Source organism: Anas acuta, chromosome 18 (assembly GCF_963932015.1).
Source record: "Anas acuta chromosome 18, bAnaAcu1.1, whole genome shotgun sequence".
NCBI lineage: Eukaryota > Metazoa > Chordata > Aves > Anseriformes > Anatidae > Anas > Anas acuta.
In genome coordinates, this window is record NC_088996.1 from 4,090,800 (window position 1) to 4,111,989 (window position 21,190).

Consider the following 21,190-nt stretch of genomic DNA (forward strand, 5'->3'; position numbering starts at 1 on the left):
CGCAGCCACCTTCCTCCTCCCCGTCTCCTCCCTCTCTTTCCCTCCCTGCCCTCTTCCAGCTGTCAGCCCTTCCCCGCTTCACCCCTCGCCTCCCTCCTCCTCCTCCTCCTGCTGCTGCAGGCGCTGCCCCGCTGTCCCCTCATCCCCTGGTGATCCCCATGCTCCTGCTCCCTCCCTCGCCTTCTCTCTTCACGATTTTTCCCTCCTCGCTTTCCTTTTTCTGCTCTGGGCTCCTTCCGCCATCTCCCACTCAGCCCTTTCTCCACTCTACCCCTCACCTTTCTACCCCTTCATCCCCGTCCCCACATCTCCATAACATTTCCTTAGCCCCGAGCATCACCCCCAGCACCCTCCAGGTATTTCAGGACATCCTGGCTGCTCCCCACCCTCTGGACACAAGCCTGGGGCACCCATGGGTGCCCTTGGGACTGGGGTGCAGGGTTCGCCCCTCACCGACCACCTCAGCGCAGCTTATATTAAAATGCTTATTTTAAAGCTGCCGTCATTATTCCCTGCACTGAGCAGATCTACGAACCGCGAGCAGCTCTTTTTGGTGCTGCTGAGTTACATTTCACATGCTCAGCTCTGCAAACCTCATTTCTTTGGAGGAAATGAGGTAATTCCAATCATTTTGCAAAGGAAAGCAATGTGCTGGCTCCGCAGCTGCGGCAGGCTGTGGGAATTCTCCTATAACCTGCACAGAAATCACCAACGGTTCATTATACCAAGTGACAGGTCGGATCTGAGATTCTCTTGTAAAACCTACAGGAGAAAATATTTTCAATAAATCAGATGTAATCTGTCTTTTGCTGTCAAGCAGACTGGGACTTTGCATCCAAGCACTTAACTCCATATGGCTGTGCTACATGGATAAATTATGTTAATTTATAGCTGGGAACAGAATACTTCTCAGGGCAATTATCTTTCACAGTTAAGATTTCTCTATTTCTATATTAGAATTGCTCAGAAAAAGCTCTGGAAGGCAGATAGGAATGGCTTTCTCCCAGACATGCCAAAAGGGCTTGAATGACTGCTGAGTTAAAAATGCCAGATTAAAAGAGACTCCTTAGGTCTGGTTTCTGCATCATCATTAAGGACAAAAAGCTTTCAAGGCAGTCACTAAATTTTGGGAGTATGTAGCTATGCATCGAGAGGCCTGAGAGGAGAGAAGGGGAACAGAATCATCTAAAATTTCCTCTCCTATTCCCTGCTTTATTTTCCTCCTGTACTCAAGGGCCAAGCACAGAGCTGTGCTGTAACCACCCAGGGACCCTCGGCTGCCTGTCACAGCTGGACTGGACGGAGCTTTCTGCCACAGATCACATCTTTTCTGGGTGCACAGTCTGCTGCTCTTGCATAACATCTTATATTGCCTTTTCTGTAGGCACCACTGCACAGTAATGCAATTGGGTATAAATCCGTGGAGATCTATCACACAGAAGGCAAAAAAAAATCATCTAAACCCGCTGTCACGTGAGTTAATTTGTACCTTAGAGTCTCTGATAGACTCTGGGTCTAACAAGGATGCATTAATCTTCTTGGACCAAACTCCACACTAGCAAGTAGCAGAAAGGCTGCGTCCTCTAATCCTTGTTCCCTTAGAAAAGCAAGTACCAAAATCCCAAGGATTTTTTTTTTTTCTTAGCTTAACTGTATGTAACAGACATCTCTTCTAAACTCTCCAACTCCTCATCTCTCAATTTTAAGCTCTTCCCACCCTTCAGAAAAGCATGACTTTGCCCTCAAGAATAAGAGAGGAGCCCATACCAGCACCAATTTCCCATCACGGTGCTGAACAGAGAACTCGGAGGACAAGAAGACGCGAGGCTACGGTGATGCTATGGGGCTGTTTATAGGGGATTCCGCCTCTCACCCCCACCCTCCACCACCGCCTCGAAGAGCAACGCATCCAAACCGCCCAAGACAGAGCAGGTCACTGGAGATGAAGCTGGGGACTCCCCCAAAGCCACCGAGAAGCCCGTGGCCAGGGCATTACGAAAAGAAGGGGAGCTGCAGAGCTGCCACCCTCCTCCCTGCCTGGAGGGGAGGCACCGTGCGGCTGGGCTGGGCTGGGCAGGAGGAGGAGGAGGAGGAGGAAGCCCGGCCTCGCCTCCCCCTTCCCTGTCGCCGGGTTTCCTTGCAGCATTTCCATGCTAGAGGTCTCCACCGAGCTGCGGAGAGAGGATCTGCCTGGCTGCGCCGGGCCCTCTTCCTTCCTTTGTGCATCCCCCAGCCCCGTGCAAGCCTTCCCCCCCCGGCCCGGCAGCCACGTCCCCGTCTAATCCCCCCCTCCCGGAGCCTCCCCCGGCCCCGGAGGCTGGAGGAAGCCTCCCCCCGGGGCAGGCAGAGAGGGGACAGCGGCCAGGAGCCGGCTGCCACGTCGTGCCACCCTTTCCCGGGCCGGGCACCGAGGCCGCATCCTTGCCTCCATCCTTCATCCTCTATCCCTGCCTCCATCCCTGCCTCCGACCCCTCTCCGCTGTTTTGGGGGGGCTGCGGCGGGGTCTCCCCGTCCGCGGATGCTGCTCGAGCTCCCCGGGTGCTAAATGCTGAGCGCCGACAGGATGGAGGAGTTTCAGAGCGAGGAAGAGGAGCCCTGGTACGACCAGCAGGACCTGGAGCAGGGTAAGGATGCTGGGGGCAGCCAGCAGGCTGCGAGAGACAGGAGGGGAAAAATTAAAAAAATAACGGGGTAAATCCCGGGGAGGGGATGGGAGAGCTTCTCGCAAGACTTACGCTTGCTTGGCAAACCCAGCGCCTCGTCCTGCGGCAGCACCTCCATGGAAATCGCAGATCTGCTGCTCCCGGCCGCTGTCCTGGCCAGGGAAAGTTGAAAGCAGAGAAGGGAGCTCAGATCTGTCCTCAGCACCAGGCGGGTGAAATTGGGGTGTTATGGTAAAGCGGTACCCCAGAAAACTTGCTGCGGGCGGAACACAACATGGACAGAGTTCTGATGTCGCTTTCATCTCCGAGCAGTCGCAGGCAGAGTTAGCAGGCGCGCTAGTTAGAAAGGGGTAAATCCGAAATAATGCATTGCTAAGCTGAGGATGCTGAAAGCCTTTCCCAAAAGCTCTCGTTGTCCAAGCCTGAGCCCGAGGGGATCTTCAGCTTCTAAGTCACCTTATTACTTCTGGAGATTTCTCCAATCAGCCATAAAAGCAGGGAAAATTGGGGAGGAGAGAAAAAATGAATGCCAAGGTTCAAACAGCAAAAATGGGTTTGTTAGAGAAATGTAAGCATTCACTCTTGTAGCTTGTTTTGAAGTAACTGTTCCTACATTTGCACTAGTTCTATGTCATGTCTATTGTAAGGCTGGCCAGTTAGTAGCTGTGTATATTTGGGGCTTTTTTTTTTTTTTTTAATGCTTATCTTAATATTTTGAGTCAACATGCGGCAAGCAAATAACCGAATGAAGTCCTGTTCCAGAGCAGCAGCCCAGGAATAAACTGAACTGATTTGTCAACGTGTAGGGGAAAATTTTTGGACCCAAATACAGCCACCCCTCTGATGTGTCACGCTATAGGGACCTTACAGCTCCACGTTTGCTTGAGCCAGCTGACTGTCAGTCCAGGCATGCAGTCCAGCTGCATTGCCTCTGCCCACCATCGCTCCCCGTCCATTATGTCAGGATTTAAAGTTTACACAACTTCAGCTGCAGGACAGAGGCCTGGCAGGGAACGCTAACCAGCCCCCGGGGATGTTGCAGCTGTTTTTTTGTTGTTTTTTTAGCCCCAGTTTCTCAGTGGACAGGAAGTATTAGTAGCTGGCTGCTGGGCCTTGTTCTGTGCAACACAACGCTGATATTAAAGTGGGGCAGGGGATGGAGCTGGAGCTGTCAGCTGGGTAAACAGTGCAGCCTTTGAGGCCTCAGAAATTCACATTTCTGGGTGACGTCTTCCCATGGCTCACAAGGGGACTGGGCAGCGCTCCAGGGGCAGGATGTCGGCTGAGGAACAGCAGAACTACAAATGAGTATCGGGAGTATCCAACAACACAGGACTGTGGTTTTCAGCCCCACGCTGTCCCCGCTGTCAGGTTCGTGAGTCAGCACTGGCTCCCGGCAATAAGAACACCTCTCTGCTGCAGGCCAGGCTCCCTGCTCTGTCCTGACAATCCAAACACAGTGTAACCAGCTCCAGATGATGGACTGATGCTGGGAATAGACTCCACCTTTGAGCACACCCAGGACTGGAGGCAAAAACAGACCCAAAACAAAGCCCAGCTGCAGGGCTGGCTGCCCCCTGTAAGAATAGGGGCTTGTGCTAACTCAGGAGGAGAGATGGAGAATGCTTTAACTGGAATCAGCCAACTGGAAAGGTCCTACGGGGTAATTACAACCGTAATTAATTTGCATGATGCACAAAGCATCACGAAGGACAGTGCTAGACTTTGTCCACGTATGCCATAGCAGCACGCGGAGGCCTTTGGGGATGGCACAGCCCTGAAGCTGTCACTTGGGAAACTGGGGGGTGGAAGCAGAGCGCGAGACATCCAGCACAGCCTGCTTAGGAGCTGGGCCGGCATTGCTAAGAGGATCAGCATGCCAACAGCCAGGGGTTGTGCAGAAACCCGTGCCTGGCAGCAGCCAGAAAGACAGATGACAAAAGCGTAAGCCTGGAGACTGGTGCTTGGGAGCAAGGGGAGGGAGAAACGAGCAGCAGCCTGAGCTAGGGGAGAGGAGAAGGTGCTGCTGCGAACCAGTTGGTTGCTGGGCCTTTATCGTCATCTCACGGCATCATCAAATATTTACTACATTTACATCCCAAACTGTTTGCTAAGCAACGGATGGCTTAACTGGGAGCTCTGTGATGATTATGTTAATTAACCATTTTAGCACCACGGAGAAAAATGTGCCTTCAGCTCCACTCTGAGCACCTGTTACTTTCCTCCCCATCCTCCACACAGCTTTGGCTTGCTGAAATAACTCGTTTTATCCAGGACAACAAATCCCAGGCCCTCTTTCTCCCCACCCCAAAGTGTCCACAGTGACTGCATCCACCTTGGAGGCAGGATCAGCAAGGTCCAGGAAAGAGTAGTGGTGTCCTCTGAGAAAAAAAAAGAAGAAAGCTCTAAAAACTGAGCTCCCATTGCTTGCTAGCCTCAGTACTTTGGTTCAGCCACAGCCTCACCTTGTCCAGGTTGGGGAAAGGCCTGGGGGATCTGTGGGATCCGTGTCTCTAAGTACTAAAACAGGTTACAGCAGCGGTGAGCTTTTCTCCAGCCATGGGGAATTGATGTGGCTACGCTTGCATCATACCCTGTGCACAGGATATACGTGCAGCCAGACCCTGAGAGAATGAAAAAGAGCTAAAATTAGAGAGGCTGAGCTGCGGACAGGCGGGGACACCGTTTCTGTCCACCAGAAGCATTTGCGTTGAGAACGGCCATGTGGCAGCTCAGTCACATCTGGATCCACACGGGGCAGAGCCAGCCCCAGCAGCTGGCTGCTGACCTCCTCCAGCCTTGATTTCCCCCCCCAGCAATCTCCCAGGACGAGTCCTTCCTGCAGTCACCCCGCTGCTTTCCTTGCTCTTCCAGGCTCTTATCCCTCCGCCAGCACCCAGGTCTATGCCAAAGAGCACAGAGCCCAAGAGGGGGGCTCCAAACGCCCCCCTTTGCAGCCCCAGGAGCCTGAACACAGCTCAGTGGGTTAGCCAGCAGGACGAGAGGCAGGACGAGAACCAGCATCACCCCATCACCACTGGGACCAGCAGTCCTCTCCCCGAGCAGCCACAGAACCTTTTGGGCCAAACCCCCTGCACTGCATGCAAAGGACCTTATGACTGTAACCTCTAAAGGTCTCCAGACTTAAGTATCTTATTTTAATTCCTCCTCCTGACAAACACCTGAGTGGTTTGCACGCTAAGAAGGAAAATGACAGAAGGTGCTGAGCTTGCACCTCTCCTAACTCATCCGCATGAAGCCCCAGGGTCAGCAGCAGGCCAGTGAGCAGCAGGATCGGTGCTAGCAGCCATCCCTGCCTCTTTTCTGCATCGCCCAGCCTACACGGGGCAGTCCACGCAGCTGCAATTCACACCCTGCATGCCCAAAACAGCTCCTTGCATTGGGGAGCACGTGGTACCCCAAAATCCATCCCTCGTGCTGCTGTTATCCCAGCAGCCCAGCTCTGGGGATGAGCCCCGCAGCCTCCTGCCCTCCAGCAGTCAATTTTGCCTGCAGTAGCTGAGCCGCACGCTTATTTAGCACTGCACTGCCCCAGGTAGCTTGTGGAAGTGGAAAGTTTTCAGTGACTAATTGCTGAGCTGCTTGGAAATGTTCAGAGGAACCAGGAAATCACCAGGGAATAGGATGACGCTTATTTTAGTCTTTCAGATGAGGAAGGGATGAGCACCTCCAGTTCTAGGGAGAAAATACATACATATATATATTATTCTAGGAAATATATACACGTGTCCTAGAATAAGAATTGTCCTTATGTGAAGAAGGCAAGGAAACGAGGCGTAAGGGAGTCCCACACAGTAACTCCCAGGATCTGCCTCCTCATCTCACACAAAAACTCCTTTCTACGCCTGCTGAACCCCAGGCACATACTTCCAGCTGTGGGAGGGAGCAGAGTTAGAGGAACTGCTGGGTAAGAAGCAAGGAGAGGCAAAGGGGAGCAGGGGGGAATAATAAAAATCAGTTTTCTGTATCTCCCCTCCTCAACCAACCAGCTGAGCAGCTGCACACGAAGGATTTACGGCCTGAGCCCTGAGGGCCATCCTGAACGTGGCAGCCCTGATCCTGAGGACTCAGAGCCCAAGAACTGAGCACAGACGCCCTGCCCTGGAGGCTGTCCCCCACCACCCATGCATTTTCCATTCTTCTCTTCCGTACCAGCCCGTGCTGGCCGGTGCCAGGGCACGGAGTCAGCGCAACAGGCAGGAGCCACGGAGAGCCGGGACAGCACGAGGGGCCCATCCTGGTGCTAAAAGCAGCACCAGGGCTCAGGCTGAGCACAGCTCACCCTCACACAGCCAGTCTCCTCTGCTAAAAGGCCTTCCCCAAGCAGCACGGGGATATATTCCCACCTCACATGGCTCTAAAAGATCCCTGTGTGCTCACACCAGATGCACCAGCAGGGCTTCCAAAGCTACTGCGGACCGTGCTCAAAAACAGATGCACAGGCCAAGAAAAATCAGATGTGTGGGCCAAGCAAAATGCCTCCGGTACAAAATACCCCAGAGGAATGAGAGCAGATGTTATGCAACTGCTGGTCTTTGCACAGCTGGGAATTTAAGTGATTTATATTAGGTTTTGGTTTTCTCTTCCATGTGTGTTTGACAAACAGCTGTAAGCCTTCTCTCCAAAAGGTGACGGTTCTTTCGCTGGCCTAAACAGCGTGTTCCTTTGCAGTCCTTTGGGAAGTTACTCCAGTTTATCCAGTGTGCAGTGCAGCTGCCCTGGTGCTGCTCAGTTACCTTGTCCCCTGCCTGAAGATTTTGGCTATTAGAGCATGGAGCGTCCAGGTCCACGCTGACTTCTCCCCATCATGCAGCCACAACGATGGAACTAGGACGTTATCATGCCATCTTCTTGGCCCACAAGGAAGTGCCGAGAAGGGAAGAGGTGGCCAGGAGCTGCTCTGGGCAGGAGGAGGCAGAGCAAAGAGCAGCACAGCACATCCCCAGAGCACCAGACCTCGAGGCAGCGCTGCTTTGGGATGCTGGATGTGGAGCGGAACTCCTGGAGGAGGAACCATCCTACATCCTGTTCGTATCCACTGCAGTCAGGGCTGGTGATGGCCATGGATAAAATCAACTCAAGAAAACAAACAGGATTTGTTCCCTGTTTCCTTGTAACCTCAGGCTGAAAGGCTACAGCGCCCTGTTCCTCCTGCCTTGCTCCACACGCAGCACCAATCGCTCAGCCACGTTCAGGAGCTCTTGCCGTGCAGGGCAGCACCTCCAGCTGGCACCAAACAGCAGCACCGGGCATACCCACAGCACCTGGAGCAACAGGGCTTCACGGCATCCCCCAGGGATGGGAAGGGAGCAGGACTGGGGCAGCACCACGTGAGACCACGCGCTCCTCCATGGCCAAGCAGAGGGGCTGCTGGAGAAGGGGCCAGCAGGTTTCTTGGGCTGCTGCAGGGCGTCAGGCTGTTTTCTGCGTTTAGCTGTAACCACATCTGTGGAAGAGGGATTGTCCCCGTACCTACGTGCTGCTGGCACACGAGAGGCAGCAGATGGGAGTTGTGGGGGCTGCAGCAGCTGTGCTGAAACTTGGTCGCTCCCCAAGGGACCAAATTGCTCAGGATCCATGGTCCTGCCACCAGCAAGAGGACAGCAGGGGCAGCCGAGCTGGTCAGCAATAGCTGAGCAGAGGGGAATAATTGGTGTGAGCCCAACCAGGGCCGGAGAGGTGACATTGCTGGGGTGGTGCCATTGCACTGCTGGAAGCGCCATTCCCTTCTGCTCCAGCGTGCTGACCTGTCCTTTGCAGGTTGCCTTTGCTCGGGGCTCTTCTCGTGCTCACCCCACACGGTGGGGAAGCAGCGGGCGAGATGCTGAGCCTCCCCAGTGCTGGTCCTCGCTGCCTGTCCTGCCTCGGTGACAACCTCCTGCCCCCCAGAACCGCTGGGGACAGTCCCACAGGGCAGCGGTCCACATCTGGGTCTTAAGCTTTAAAAGAGCGCGAGCCTCCGTTCACAGCTCTCTGCATCCCCACATAATTAATTAGCTAGAGCTTCGCTGCCTGGAGGAAGGCTGACTGCAGGAAAGCATCGGCTTCCCTTCTCTCTCCTTTCCTTGCTGCTTCTCCCCAACAACTCCGCTCGTATGTCTTTATTTAGGATGCTTTTCTGATCCAGGTGCGCTATCAGAGCCTCCGAGCCACCCGACAGTGAGCTCTTTGAAACCATTTCAGCCTACAAGGCAAACAGAGGCAACGAGGCTGTTTAGATAAGAGAGCAGCAGGGAAAGACACAGATGGGGCCCGACCATGGTCTAATAACACACTCGGTGTTATCAGGCTCTAACAACACAGCAAAATGAACGTTGATTGCTGCAGGCACGGGGATGGGACGGCTCCGTATGGGTTTGTATGGACGCATGCAGCTTATAAGCAGAGGCAACCAACCCAGGGCTCAAATATTAATATATGGCCCCACCCAGAGAGACTTCAGGGCACTGACGGACAGAGAGCAGAAAGAACAGGAGAGCATCAATTAAACCAAAAATGCCTGCTGGCCACCTGAGAAGAATTAAAAAAAAAAAAAAAAAAAGGAGAGCTGATATGAATGAAATACTGAACAGGATTGAAAAGCACAGAGGGCAAAGAGCAAGTGCAGGGGCTGAGAAAGCTGGAGAACCTCCCTAAAGCACAACCCCGACCCCTTTCCTTGCCTAGGGTAGGGAGAGTGGCTCACAGGGAGCAGGTGGGCTCGCTGCCCTCGTTCCACTATCAGGGTTTTCCTGTCCTTGGTGGTGGCACTTCTGCTCCAGGGATGAGAGCCTTAGGGGCAGCGTGGAGGGAGCTGCTCTTGTTGCTCTTGCCTCGCTCCCCTGCCAACCAGATCTCTCTGCCACCACCAGGGCTGCTTGCATGGCCAAAGGCAGCCCATGGGTACGGAACAGATTACACAAGAAAAAAAAAAGGAAAGAAAAGAAAGAACAAAAGCAAGTAGGCAAAACAGCAAATCTCATTAGGATAACAGAAACGCCTGCGTGCCCAGCACCAGCTCAGTTTGAAATGGGGAAGGGAAGAGGGAGGACGCGGCTGTGCTTCGCCCTCACCCCTTGCCAGCCCTGCCAGGGGCACCTCTCACCCTCAGCGCACTGCAGAGGCAGGGCTTGCTTTGCAGTTCACCCGATTACACCCAAATGGCAGCACAAAAACCACACCACATGGAGTGCTAAGCTGATTTGGGTGGGAATGTCTGAGTTTTGTCAGCAATAACAGCGGTGGCTCACTCTGAAAGCTCTGCTTGGCCATGGGAAACACTTCCAGCTGGGGAACCAGCGTGTAGACATGGATTTGCCACATCCACATATGTCTGCGAGATGCTGAGTGAGGACACTTGCTTCCTCTGCACCCCAGCATGTTCCACTGCAAAGGCTTGTAAGGGCTAGGCACAGATTCGCTCCATCACCTGTCGAGGAGCAGCAGTAAGTGATACACAAAAGCTGATCTTCATCGTAATGCACCCAGACAGCACAGTCCCTTGCAACTAAGAAAAATAAATGAGCAGCAAGCGCACCCTACCCTGGGGTAAACCAGCACAGCATCATTTATTTAGATTTTGAAAGGAATAATTGCACCTACCCTTGACTCTAAGTACCCGTGTGTAATGGAGCAGACAGCAAATGCAATTAAATTAAACGTCAACAGCATTAAACATCAGTTCTTAACTCTCAACCTACCCCATCCATCAGCTAACAAGCACCCTGAACTTCCTCCAGAGACCCCCACACCAGAGCCCTGCAGGCTGCTCCTCCCCGCTATTTAGCAGGTAAATTTGCCGTCTGCAGAGGTAGAAAGGGCTGCTCCTGCCCTGCGAGCCATTTAGGAAGGAACCCCAATGGATATTGAGCTGCGAAGGACTTCCAAACACAGCCTCCATGCACGCCGTGAGCCAAAGGACCTGCGACACCCCCCTTAAAGCCTGCTTGTCTCAAGGGACTCGGTCACCACCAGCTGTACCCAGGGACAAACCCCCTGTAACTGTACCAGCCCTTCAGTGCCCGCTGAAAATCCCCGGACTTCAGCATTTCCTGAAGACACAGATCAGACCTGGCCCAGCCAAGGCACCGAAAGCCCAGGGGATGATTAAAGAGAAGGAACAAACCGCAGCAGCCTCTGCCCAGGCAATGCCAGCCCAGCACCTGGGGGCAGCGGGCGTGCTTTCTCACAGCCAAAATACCCAAATTGCTTGATGTGGGAGAGAAGAAAGCCCTAAGTGGCTGCTCCAGATGGTGCCTTCCTCCCAAAAGCTGTATTTAGCAGGACACTGAATAGCTGCTGGGTCACAGCACCAGGAGCACAGGAAGAGCTCCAAACCTTCTCCATGCCTTGATGCGAGCTGCCGGGGCACCTGGGGCAGCCAGGACGCATTCAGCTCCAAAGCTCATCACCATGGGATGCAGCTTTCCGTTCAGCTAAAGACAACCTGCTGCAGGTTTTGGGATCAGGATTTTTTGGGGGTGATCACCCAGTGATGCTAAGCCAATGTGGCTACGATGGGATCAGCATCCCAGCATCTCTGCCATCTGGTCTCCCTCCCTCCTTGCTGAGGCGCCTCTCCCAGGGACATACAGCCTCTGCTTTGCTCCACAGGCTCAGCTCTTTGTCTGGGGACACAGGGGGTCTCCTCAGCTGTGTTAATTAGAGGGGTCACACTGTTAATTAGATGGGTCACAGCAGGGCTCACAGCACTATGCAGAGCCACAGGACACGGAGCTGGTATCGCCCAGGACAGTTAGCATCTGTGGTCTGCATCTCCCAAGCTGGATTTAGGCAGCCCACCCGTTTGGGATCCCTAAAGGCACTGTTTTTAAGCTGAAAGTTGGCTGTTTCATGGGGAAAGCCCCCAGCACAGCCGTGCCCCAATGCTTTGTTTCTCCTTCTGCATGGAGAAGGGGGGGGGAAAGGGAGGCACCAGCAAAACTGCTAAATTAGGGTATGTCACACAGTGCTGGCTGGCTGGACTGGTGCTGGAGGAGCAAAGACGAACTACAAAACAACAACAACAAAAAAAAGTGAGGAAGCCACAGCACTGCTTAGAGAGAATCCTTACATTCCCAAACAGCCCGCCGATAAATTCACATCCAGCCTCAGGTTCCTGAGGTCTCCAAGGAGCGGAGCTGTGCGCTACCCAAGCCTGAGGAGAGCTGTGATTAGCACCAAGATCGAGATGAACCTGCTCTAACGAAGACATTAAAGCACCTCCATGCAGCATCCCCTCCCTCTGCGTGCTCCCACAGCCTGGGGGAGACCAACAGGTGGGGAAGAGGACCCAGGCATGGCAGGGGGGGCGACGAGACAGGATTACAGAGGATGCTTTAGCTGGCAGGCAGGGAGCGTGTGCATGCTGACGGCTGAAAGAACCAATTCCCCCACGTCCTTCAAGCCTGGAGTCTCCCAGGCCCTTAAGCTCAAAATGGAAAAGAAGAATCAATTTCCTCCTCGGAGCTCAGCCCCGTTCTTTCTTCTTTCCCACTCGTCCCCAAACGCTGCCCATTTCCCCCATTAAATTATTGCTGACAGAGCCCTTTAAATTACAATGCCGGATCTTGCACTGCCTAATCCACTTAACTCAACCCCAGCTGATTAAATTGGATGCCATATGGTGGGAGAGCACTGGGGTAATCCGCGGGGATGGGGACACACTTGACTCATTACCTGAAGCCCTCTCCTCTGCGCTGGGCCCTCCTTGCTGCCGAGATCAGGCAGGACAAGTGTGATTTGCAACGTGCCCGTGTAGCAAGGACACCAGCTCTGGCAAGGCGGCAGTGCCATTAAATGCAGCCCCAAGCAGCTTAAAGGCACAAATTCTCCTCCATCTCTGCTGGAGCTTGGCTGTTCCCCCGGTCCCCAGCTGGTGCAGCAAACACTCAGTCCCTCAAGGACACTTTGGAAACTGGAGTAATTTGGTGCTTAAAAAAAAAAAAAAAAAAAAAAGAGGTGAAGGATCTGTCTGTGGGGACACTGATGGCACTCACAGCCCTCAGACCAGGTCGCTGTGTGATGAGGATGAAGGTGACATCCCGCAGTGACACCCTGCAGTGCCTGTTCCCAGGGTAAAGGGGAGATCCGAGGACACGGAGCAGCTGCTGGTGGGGACCACAGCTGGGGAGCCGGCCCCTGGCATCGCAGGGGCTGCACAGACAGCAAAGCAGCTGTCACCCAAATTAATAACATAACGGTGCTTCCCACGATGGATCATTATCTGTCAGGAGGATCGCATCCGAGGCGCTCCCAGTTCTCCTCCCATGCAAACAATTGTGTCTGGAAAGTCAGTGTTAGCCTCGGTTTATGATGAGACATCTGAAATCAGCAATTTTCCCAGGCACAGGATACCTCCCAGGGGGCCTGGTTCCCCTTCTTCTTGTCCTTCTGACAAGTTATCACCATTTTCCAATCAACTGCATAGCCAAATTAACTGCAGGAAGAAATTGCAGTGCTCCCAGCCCCAGCAGAGCCTTGGTAAAACACATCATTAACTGCAGGCTGGAGAGGAGCGCTGTAAAGGGCTGAGAAAATGCCAGGGCAGGACACCCATGTCCCTTCACACACCACAGGACTGCTGGTCCTCATTCACCCCAAATCTGTGTGATAACCACAGCAGAGATAGAAGGGTAATAGCACACGCTGCTATCTGTTTCCTTACCTTTTTATTTTGAAGGCTTAAGGTCAGAGCCTCGACCTGCCACCAGGCGAGCTAGGCACTCCTCTCTAAAAGCACCGGGAAAAAATGAAAACCCACACAATTGCAGGAGGTCAGGCTTTAAAAAGACAGCCAATTCCTGTGAAAGCAAAGGGACGTTATCAGAGCCAGCTGTGCTACCACAGGCCCACAAACAGCATCACCTGAGGAGCTCGAGCTTTGGCCAGTACGGGGGTTCTGGGGGAGGCTTCTTTACCCCAGAGGCTTCAAACTCGGTATTTTCAGTGGCTATTTTCCCTGTCCTTCTCCTAACACCCAACGATCTCAGCAGCCTCCCAAAGGTGTTTAGAGCTGGCAGCAAGGGAGCACAAAGCGTGGGCCCCTGGAGCTGCCCTGAGGAAAGCGGCGGAGCCCCCCGAGGCCGTGGCGCAGGAGGAGCTGTCAGCCCTCGGTGTCAGTCTGTTAGCGGGTGATGGATGGGGGCTGACAGGGAAGGCAAGACCCTCCCTTCGTTACGGATAATAATACGATTTGCTGAGCATCCCCAGAGGCCCCACGAGGCTTTACCAACCCTCACTGTCATCCCGATGGATGCTGAGCCCCTCTCAGCCCCTCAAGAGATGGGGATGGGGGTTCTGAGCTGCAGCCTCAGACAGGCCTCGTGGGCCTGATCCTGGCTGACAGCACGCAGGATAGCACCAAATCCTCATCCAGCTCAGCCTCCCCTTGCTCTTACAGCCCTAAAAGATGAAATAGGGCAGATCCTGGACGTCCCATAAGTGTATATCCATGTCAAAACCTGCTGGTAAGAGCAGCCCGGCATGAAGCAGGTCGCTGTGCTCGGTGCGGCCGCAGGAACCGCAGCGGCTTTGTCCCTTCTGTTTCCAGACCTGCACTTGGCCGCGGAGCTGGGGAAGACGCTGCTGGAGCGCAACAAAGAGCTGGAGGACTCCCTGCAGCAGATGTACGCCACCAACGAGGAGCAAGTGCAGGAGATCGAGGTAGGGATGGGGCTGGGCCAGGCCGGGGGGACAGGAGCAGCTGGGTCACTGCTGGCACCTCAGGGTGATGCCAAAAGCAGAGGGTGGGAGCTGACGTCCCTTCCACACGTGCCTGAAATGGGGTGGATTAAGGTCTGCTTGAGCTGATCCCAGCCCTGGAGAGGTACCCCTATCCCCCCAGACTGCTATTTCCCCCCTCTCGCCCCCCTGCCTAGACGTGCGTGCCAGATTTTGGCACCAGCACTGATCGCAGCTGGGGCATGTGTGACCTCTCCCAGCCCACCCACCCGCCTTCACGCTCCTTTCTCCATGCTCTGCTGCTGCTTTTCCTGGGCTCCAGGCACTCACAATGGTGTTTGTTCTCGGCCAGCCCCTCAGCACCCTGTAACACAGCGCCCTTTGTCAGAGGCACAAACTGGCTCCTTCTCAAAGAGCTGCAATCCCCACTGCTGTTTCAGGCACCCTTTGGGGTCAGCACCAAGCTCAGAGACTTAAACTTGCTGTGCCAGGAGGGGTTTCAGCTGCTGGAAGGCTTCCAGGGGTCTGTGAATTAAATAAATAAATAAATAAAATTTTAAAAAAAGCTTGAAAAGCATTGATTTAAAGAGGCACAAGACAGAGACATGCTGGGAGCTCACAGGAGCAGCACGTGGCGGCTGTGAGGAGAAAGGAGAAGGGTTTTGGCTGTGCCCCACAGCACTGCACCCCCAGATTTGGGGTCTGATCCCAGCTGATGCCCCTCTGCCAGGCTGCCCAGGATGAAACCCTCCAGACTGGCATGGAGGCAGGCAGGGAGGGGTCTGTGGCCAAGCAGAAGCCACAGCTCTCCTCGCATTTCGCAGATTCAGTTTTTTTTAGCCTGAATTCCTACAGAAAGGCAGCCTCCGCGATTGATCTGTCAGGCGATGCAGTAACCACCAGGCCAAGTTCAGTCAGCCTTGACAAAGGGTCACGGTCACAGGGAGATCAACTTTCTTGGGGTATTGGGAATTAAAAAAGCAGCTGAGGAGAGACAGACCGAGGTGAGTGCCCTTCACAGAGGGCAGGAGAAGATATTTTAGACACAAACATTTACAGTGGGCAGGGGGTAGCGTGAATACCTCTACTGGACGAGGCTTCAATCAGGTAAAGGATAAAGCAGCCACAAGACACAATGTCACAGGAAGCTAAGGATATAGGAATTTCTGCCCATGAAACAACCTGGCTTTGGGATGAGGGGTGTTTTTTGTCTCGGCTTTTCCTGCAGTACCTGACCAAGCAGCTGGAGATGCTGCGGCAGATGAACGAGCAGCACGCGAAGGTCTACGAGCAGCTGGACCTGACCGCGCGGGACCTGGAGCTGGCGAACCAGAAACTTGTGCTAGAAAGCAAGACGTCCCAACAGAAGATCCAGTGGTACGGCCTCCCCTGCTCCTAACCCTGGCGATGCTGTGCCTGGGGGTCCCTCAGCCCACCATCCCCCTGCAGCATGCTCTCGCTATCCAACCAGTCTCTCACCGGCCGTGCCGATGCTGGTTAGCACAGATCAGCCCCAGCACGGGCAGCCCTGGGACAGGGCTGGGTGGAGAAACGTGCCTGGAGCTGCCAGAAGGGAGGCACGGCAGCCGTTCCTCCTCAGAGGGTGAATCCCCCTGCCTAAGAGGCACATAATGCTATCAGGGAGGTCCTGAGCACGCAGCCCAGCAGGCACACTAGGCACAGAGCCAGCATCTAGCGAAAGCCCAGCCTGTCGATAACTCCTCTCATCAAGGTCATCCCTGGAAACAACAGGCTAAGCCGCGTCCTTGCGCTGCGGCATCTTTTGCCAACAACTGCGGAGAGGGAGTTTCAGAGCAGACGGGGAGTGCTGAGGTGGTTTTACAAACTGGGTTCACAGACAGAAAAAAATCTGTGCCCAGCGTTTATTGCTACAACAGATAAAAGAGGAAAAGTAAACTGCTCGCCTGCCTGCTTGGACCCTTAAGTGCAGAGATATTCCAGGATAGCGCTCACGTCCCAGAGGTGACTGTTTTAGCCAAGAGATTTGAGGTCAGAGGGTCTCAAACCTGTGCTATCCATTGACAATGCTTCAATCCCTCCCCTTTTCCAAAAAAATAAAAATGTATAATCCAGGATAGACCACACAGAGAGCAGCCCCTGCCACCAAAAGCAAGCACCGTCATGCTCCCAGGGCACACACTAGAAATGTGGATTACTTTACACAGGCCAACTTTCTCTATGGGGAAGAAAAATAAAACATTTTCAAACGACCTGTGGCCACAGTGCCCACCGCCTCACCTGTGCTCTCTCCTCTGTCTGCAGCTTGACGGAAACGATCGAGGGGCTGCAGAACCAGGTGGAGGAGCTGCAGAAGCAGGTGGAGGAGATGCGGAGCTTGGAGCAGCTGCGCATCCGGCGGGAGAAGAGGGAGCGGCGCCGAACCATCCACACCTTCCCCTGCCTGAAGGAGCTGTGCTCCAGCCCCAGGTACAGACGGGCAGGGGGGACTGAGCCATGCCTCCAGCCTTCTCCTCAGCTCCTCTACATGTCAGCGGTGGATTAGCCCCTCTGACATACGAAAAAAAAAAAACACAAATAACCCCACAGGGAGCCAGGCTCTGAATTAGAGTCCCCTGGCGGGGCTGGCGTTCTCCTGGGATGGCAGCAGGGGGCTAAGAGGGTTCCTCACCAGGCAGGATGCAGTGTTCAAGCTGGGACAGCCCAAATCAGCCTCCCCCAGCCCAGCCCAGCCTGCCCAGTCCCACACCACATGAAGGAGACCCTTTGCTCAAGCTGACCATGCTGCGTCCCCTCCCCACCAGCACATCCCGTGCTGGATCCCTCCAGCATCTCTGCCCTGCTGAAAGCAGTGGAGGTGCTGTGGTTTTGCACTGACCCCAGTAACTCCAGCAGCCCCCAGTCCCAGACCACGGCATGCCACGCAGTGCCAAATGCTGCACAAATTCAGCACTATTGAACACTCGATCCTCCTTAAAACCCAGCCCCTGTGCTAATTCACTGACACCGTGAGGGCATTTCTTGCTCAGCTTTGTCCGTAATAGAGGCTTCTTTAAATAGATAAGCAATCAATAAACTTTTTTATTATTTTTTTTTTCACAGAAAGTATCCACTGCCAGAGGGTACAAACAAAAGACACTTTTACTGCAGCCGGGGATGTAATGAGGGCATAACCTAACCCCCAGCAGAATCCACTTAATGTCTCTGTGCTTCTCTCTCCACGGTCCCCCAGTGGCGCTGTCCCCCAGTGCCTCAGGACGGTGCTGTGCCTTGCCAATCTGCAGTCAGCTCTGAAGGTCACTCTGCCCTTCAGGAACTTGGGAATCTGTTCAATACCCCCGCCACCAGCCATGCCTCGCAGGGGAAGCCATAGAGCTTTCCTTTTTCCAATCTGTTCTAACTAGATGGGATGCCACCGGCGCTTCACTGAGGAGGAAAAAATGATTTCCCGACAGCAGCATGAGGGAAGGGGGAAATGCATGCTATTGCTTCCCAGGCGGGGAACAATGAAGAGGCAGCTCCATCAGGCATCTCCTTCTGCCTCCCCCATTTTGCAAATCTTCTCCCCCTCTCCCTGGAGCAGCTCCTGCAGAGAGTGCAGGTCCTCCAGGACAGAGACAGGTCGCTGTGTCCAGCAGAGCCACCAAACCTTGGGGTTTCCTGTCCCACAGAAGCACAGCTCCCTCCATCAGCTCAGCAACTCTGGGCAGAATTATTTACATGGCAGTAAGCCACAGTCTGAGTCCTCCACGGACTGTCATTCGGTCACAATCTCTCAGGGGTCTTTCTTCTCTTCCAGGTATGAAGACGCATTCCAGGTCCACAGTTCTTCAACAGAGTTCAACCAGAAGCCACTGGAGCGGGAGAACGAGCGTCTCCAAGCCATGGTGGACTCCTTACGGTCCCAGGTCAACCAGGAGAAGCAGCGGAAGGAGAGGGTTGAGCGAGAGTACACCTCCGTTATCCAGGAGTACTCGGACCTGGAGCAGCGGGTGTGCGAGATGGAGAGCTGCAAACTGCGCATCAAGGAGCTGGAAGCAGAGCTCCTGGAGCTACAGCAAATGAAGCAAGTCAAGAAGTATCTGCTCAGCAGGGAAGACAACTTGTCCGAGGCCCTCCTCGAGCCGCTGAATAACGCGCCAGAGGCGGACTACATCGACCTCTCGGAGGAGGAGGGAGGGAAAAGTCATGGGCCGTCCATGACGCCTTCCCCAAACCACCCCGTCCGGAAAAGCTGCAGCGACACAGCCCTCAACGCCATCGTGACCAAGGACGCCGTGAGCCGGCACGAGGGTAACTACACGCTGCACGCCAACAACGTGCGCAAACGGGGCATGTCCATCCTGCGGGAGGTGGACGAGCAGTACCACGCCTTGCTGGAGAAGTACGAAGAGCTCCTGAGCAAGTGCCGGCAGCACAAGGACAGCGTGCGCCACGCGGGGGTCCAAACGTCTCGCCCCATCTCTCGCGACAGCTCCTTCAGAGACTTCCGGGGAGAAGGATACGAGTTGGAGGAGAGGAAAAGCATGGAGAAGACCATCAGCAAACACGTGGAGGCCGTGGACAAGCGGCTGGAGCAGAGCCAGCCCGAGTACAAGGCTCTTTTTAAGGAGATCTTCTCCCGCATCCAGAAGACAAAAGCAGACATCAATGCCACAAAGGTGAAAAACAAGAGCAGCAAATGAGCCCTGTCCCGCCGCAGCCCCCACGTGCTAGCCCACCAGCCGAGTCTTCTCTTTCAGCTCCAGGAAACGCTTCGTGGCCTCGCTGCTTTGAAGGTTCGAGAGGTCTCGTGTTATATTCTTGTACGGGAAGGGAGTGTCCGCAGCATAAAAGCAAGAAAACGCCACAGGGACTCAAGTCGTGTCTTTAAGCTTGGGCTCTGGGCAGCTCGTTGGAAAAAAAAAAAAAAAAAGAAATTGTACATTGTAGTTAGAGGATTTCAGAAACTGTATGATGGATCTCTGCATGAGCTGCTACCACGGCCAGACATCACAACAGCAACGGAAGCCACACCACAAACCAGAAAACCGTTCATCTCCTCCCCCCTTTTCAGCTTGTCTTACCATCCGATTATCTGCGAGCAAAAGCCTGGATGTCCTCCAGCACTCTGCAGCAGCCGCAGCGCGGTGCTTCACAGCAGAACAGAAAAAGCCATCGGAACTTCAGGGGCTGCTCGAGAGCACCAGCCCAAGCCTCCACTTTGGTTTTATGGCTAAGAACCTACGCTTGTACCCCAGAGACCTTCACCTGACCTCTCCCCTTTCCCAAAGGGCAGTATGTTCTTGCTATTCAAGCCATTCTCTTATCAGTCAGGTTTTTCGGCTATTTACAATGCAAGCTCATTGCAACTGGAAAAACTTGAAGAGAAACATAGAACTGGTTGTTCCGTCTTCATCAGCGTTTCTTAGTAATTCAGTCCATACTCTCCAGACTTCGTAGGCATATGGGATTTCCTCACTTTAGATCTGCCCCAGTATTTCAGCCCAGGTGAATCACTGTGCCTGGTAGGAACGTGATGACCAGGGCTTTCCCATAAGCTAGACAAGAAGTGCTATTACAGTATCACAGACATGCTTTCATCTCGCAGCCTGGGTCCCAGCCCTCTGTGCTGTGCTATTCAAGAAGACATCATTGCCGCCATCGTAGCAAGCTCCTCCGATATAGTTTGCATGGGCTTGCAAAACTGCCTAGCAGTGACTCATGTGCAAGTAGAAGAAAAAAAGCACTATACTCGTACGGTGTCAGGAGCACGGGCCCTGGCAGTAGCGCTGATCACACATTCCCCCGCGCTTTTGCTCTGAATACCTTCCCAGTCAAGAGGACAGCTTTCAGTTTTCTGCTGAAAATAACCTATCTTGGCTGAGATACCATCTCCAAAGGTTGTCACCTCTCATGTGCCAGTTCACTTTCCAGCACTGAAATCTCCTCGCTTTTGCTTCCACTGACATGCAAACACACAGCCAAAAGGCCACTGCAGACTCAGGAATCACCAGTTTCCATTTTTCATAAACTAGACGTTGACCTTGTGTGGTCAGACACGTGTTTTAGGCAGAGAAGCAGCATTTCATTACAGCTTAGGCAACACCCTGAGCACTGAGCCACAAAAATGAGCAGTTCAGTGTAAGCTACCTATTCTGTACCAGTCTGGAGAAACTTTAGGCCAGATTTGGATTTTATTTTCACCAGTTTACAACCCAAAATCATGGGAAAGTGGCTGGGATTTTTGCAACATTGACATAAATAAACCAGAATTTGGCTTTGGAGGGGAGAAGACTGTTAAAACATAACTATCCTCCGAGTCTTTGACCTTGGCACTATGAGGAGCTACCTTTCTTTTACTCGCAATGGAATTAATGCAAAAGTACCCCCTTGGCCCTCTGTATTTATTAAACTGAGTACCACTGAGGTAAGTCAGCAGGAGCGCGATGCCCGAACTGCACTCGCTCCAGAGCTCTCCTCTTCCACCCGCCCACCATCAAGCGCTCCTCGCTTCCATGCTCTGCATTTCCAGGTGCCCTATGGCCTCCAGCTCGAGAAACGTTAGGAGCCATTAGCACGAGCGTGGCTACCAGCTCTGTAACAGTATGGAGAACCTTCATGCCTTATTTATTTATAATGGAAAGCAGTTGTCTAAAAAATAAATAAATAAAAACAAACAACAACAGCAACAAAAGCAGCGTCGAGTTGGTTTTTCTCAGAGTATTCCCCAGTCACCGTGCTGTCACAGTACATGGCGTGACAAACACCAACGCCCTCGTACTTCAACATTTGTACTGTGGGATAGCTGAAGCAAAGTTGTTTTAAGTCAGCCAATGTTTACTCTGCAGGCATCTGGCTGTTGCATAGGTGTGGGAAGAGGATT

The 21,190-nt window shown here is 53.5% G+C and overlaps 1 protein-coding gene and 1 long non-coding RNA gene across 2 annotated transcripts; one reads left to right on the forward strand and one right to left on the reverse strand.

The window, feature by feature from the left end:
- The first annotated feature begins 2,084 nt into the window (after positions 1–2,084).
- Positions 2,085–21,001, forward strand: CDR2L (cerebellar degeneration related protein 2 like). Its single transcript, XM_068655359.1, has 5 exons — positions 2,085–2,625; positions 14,216–14,328; positions 15,575–15,723; positions 16,630–16,794; positions 18,125–21,001. The coding sequence occupies exons 1-5, from the start codon at positions 2,547–2,549 to the stop codon at positions 19,008–19,010; spliced, it is 1,392 nt and encodes a 463-aa protein (XP_068511460.1). The 5' UTR covers positions 2,085–2,546; the 3' UTR covers positions 19,011–21,001.
- LOC137841903 (uncharacterized) lies at positions 9,861–13,478 on the reverse strand. Its single transcript, XR_011088822.1, has 3 exons — positions 13,331–13,478; positions 12,343–12,596; positions 9,861–12,094 (listed from the first exon to the last, which is right to left on the reverse strand). It is a non-coding gene; the product is annotated as an uncharacterized lncRNA (long non-coding RNA).
- Positions 21,002–21,190: the final 189 nt, after the last annotated feature.

Excerpts from the sequence above, each read along its gene's own strand:
- CDR2L (XM_068655359.1), top strand. The coding sequence starts at position 2,547 with ATGCTGAGCGCCGACAGGATGGAGGAGTTTCAGAGCGAGGAAGAGGAG. Across the intron at positions 14,329-15,574 it reads AGCAAGTGCAGGAGATCGAG|TACCTGACCAAGCAGCTGGA; the intron begins GTAGGGATGGGG and ends CTTTTCCTGCAG. Across the intron at positions 15,724-16,629 it reads TCCCAACAGAAGATCCAGTG|CTTGACGGAAACGATCGAGG; the intron begins GTACGGCCTCCC and ends CTCTGTCTGCAG.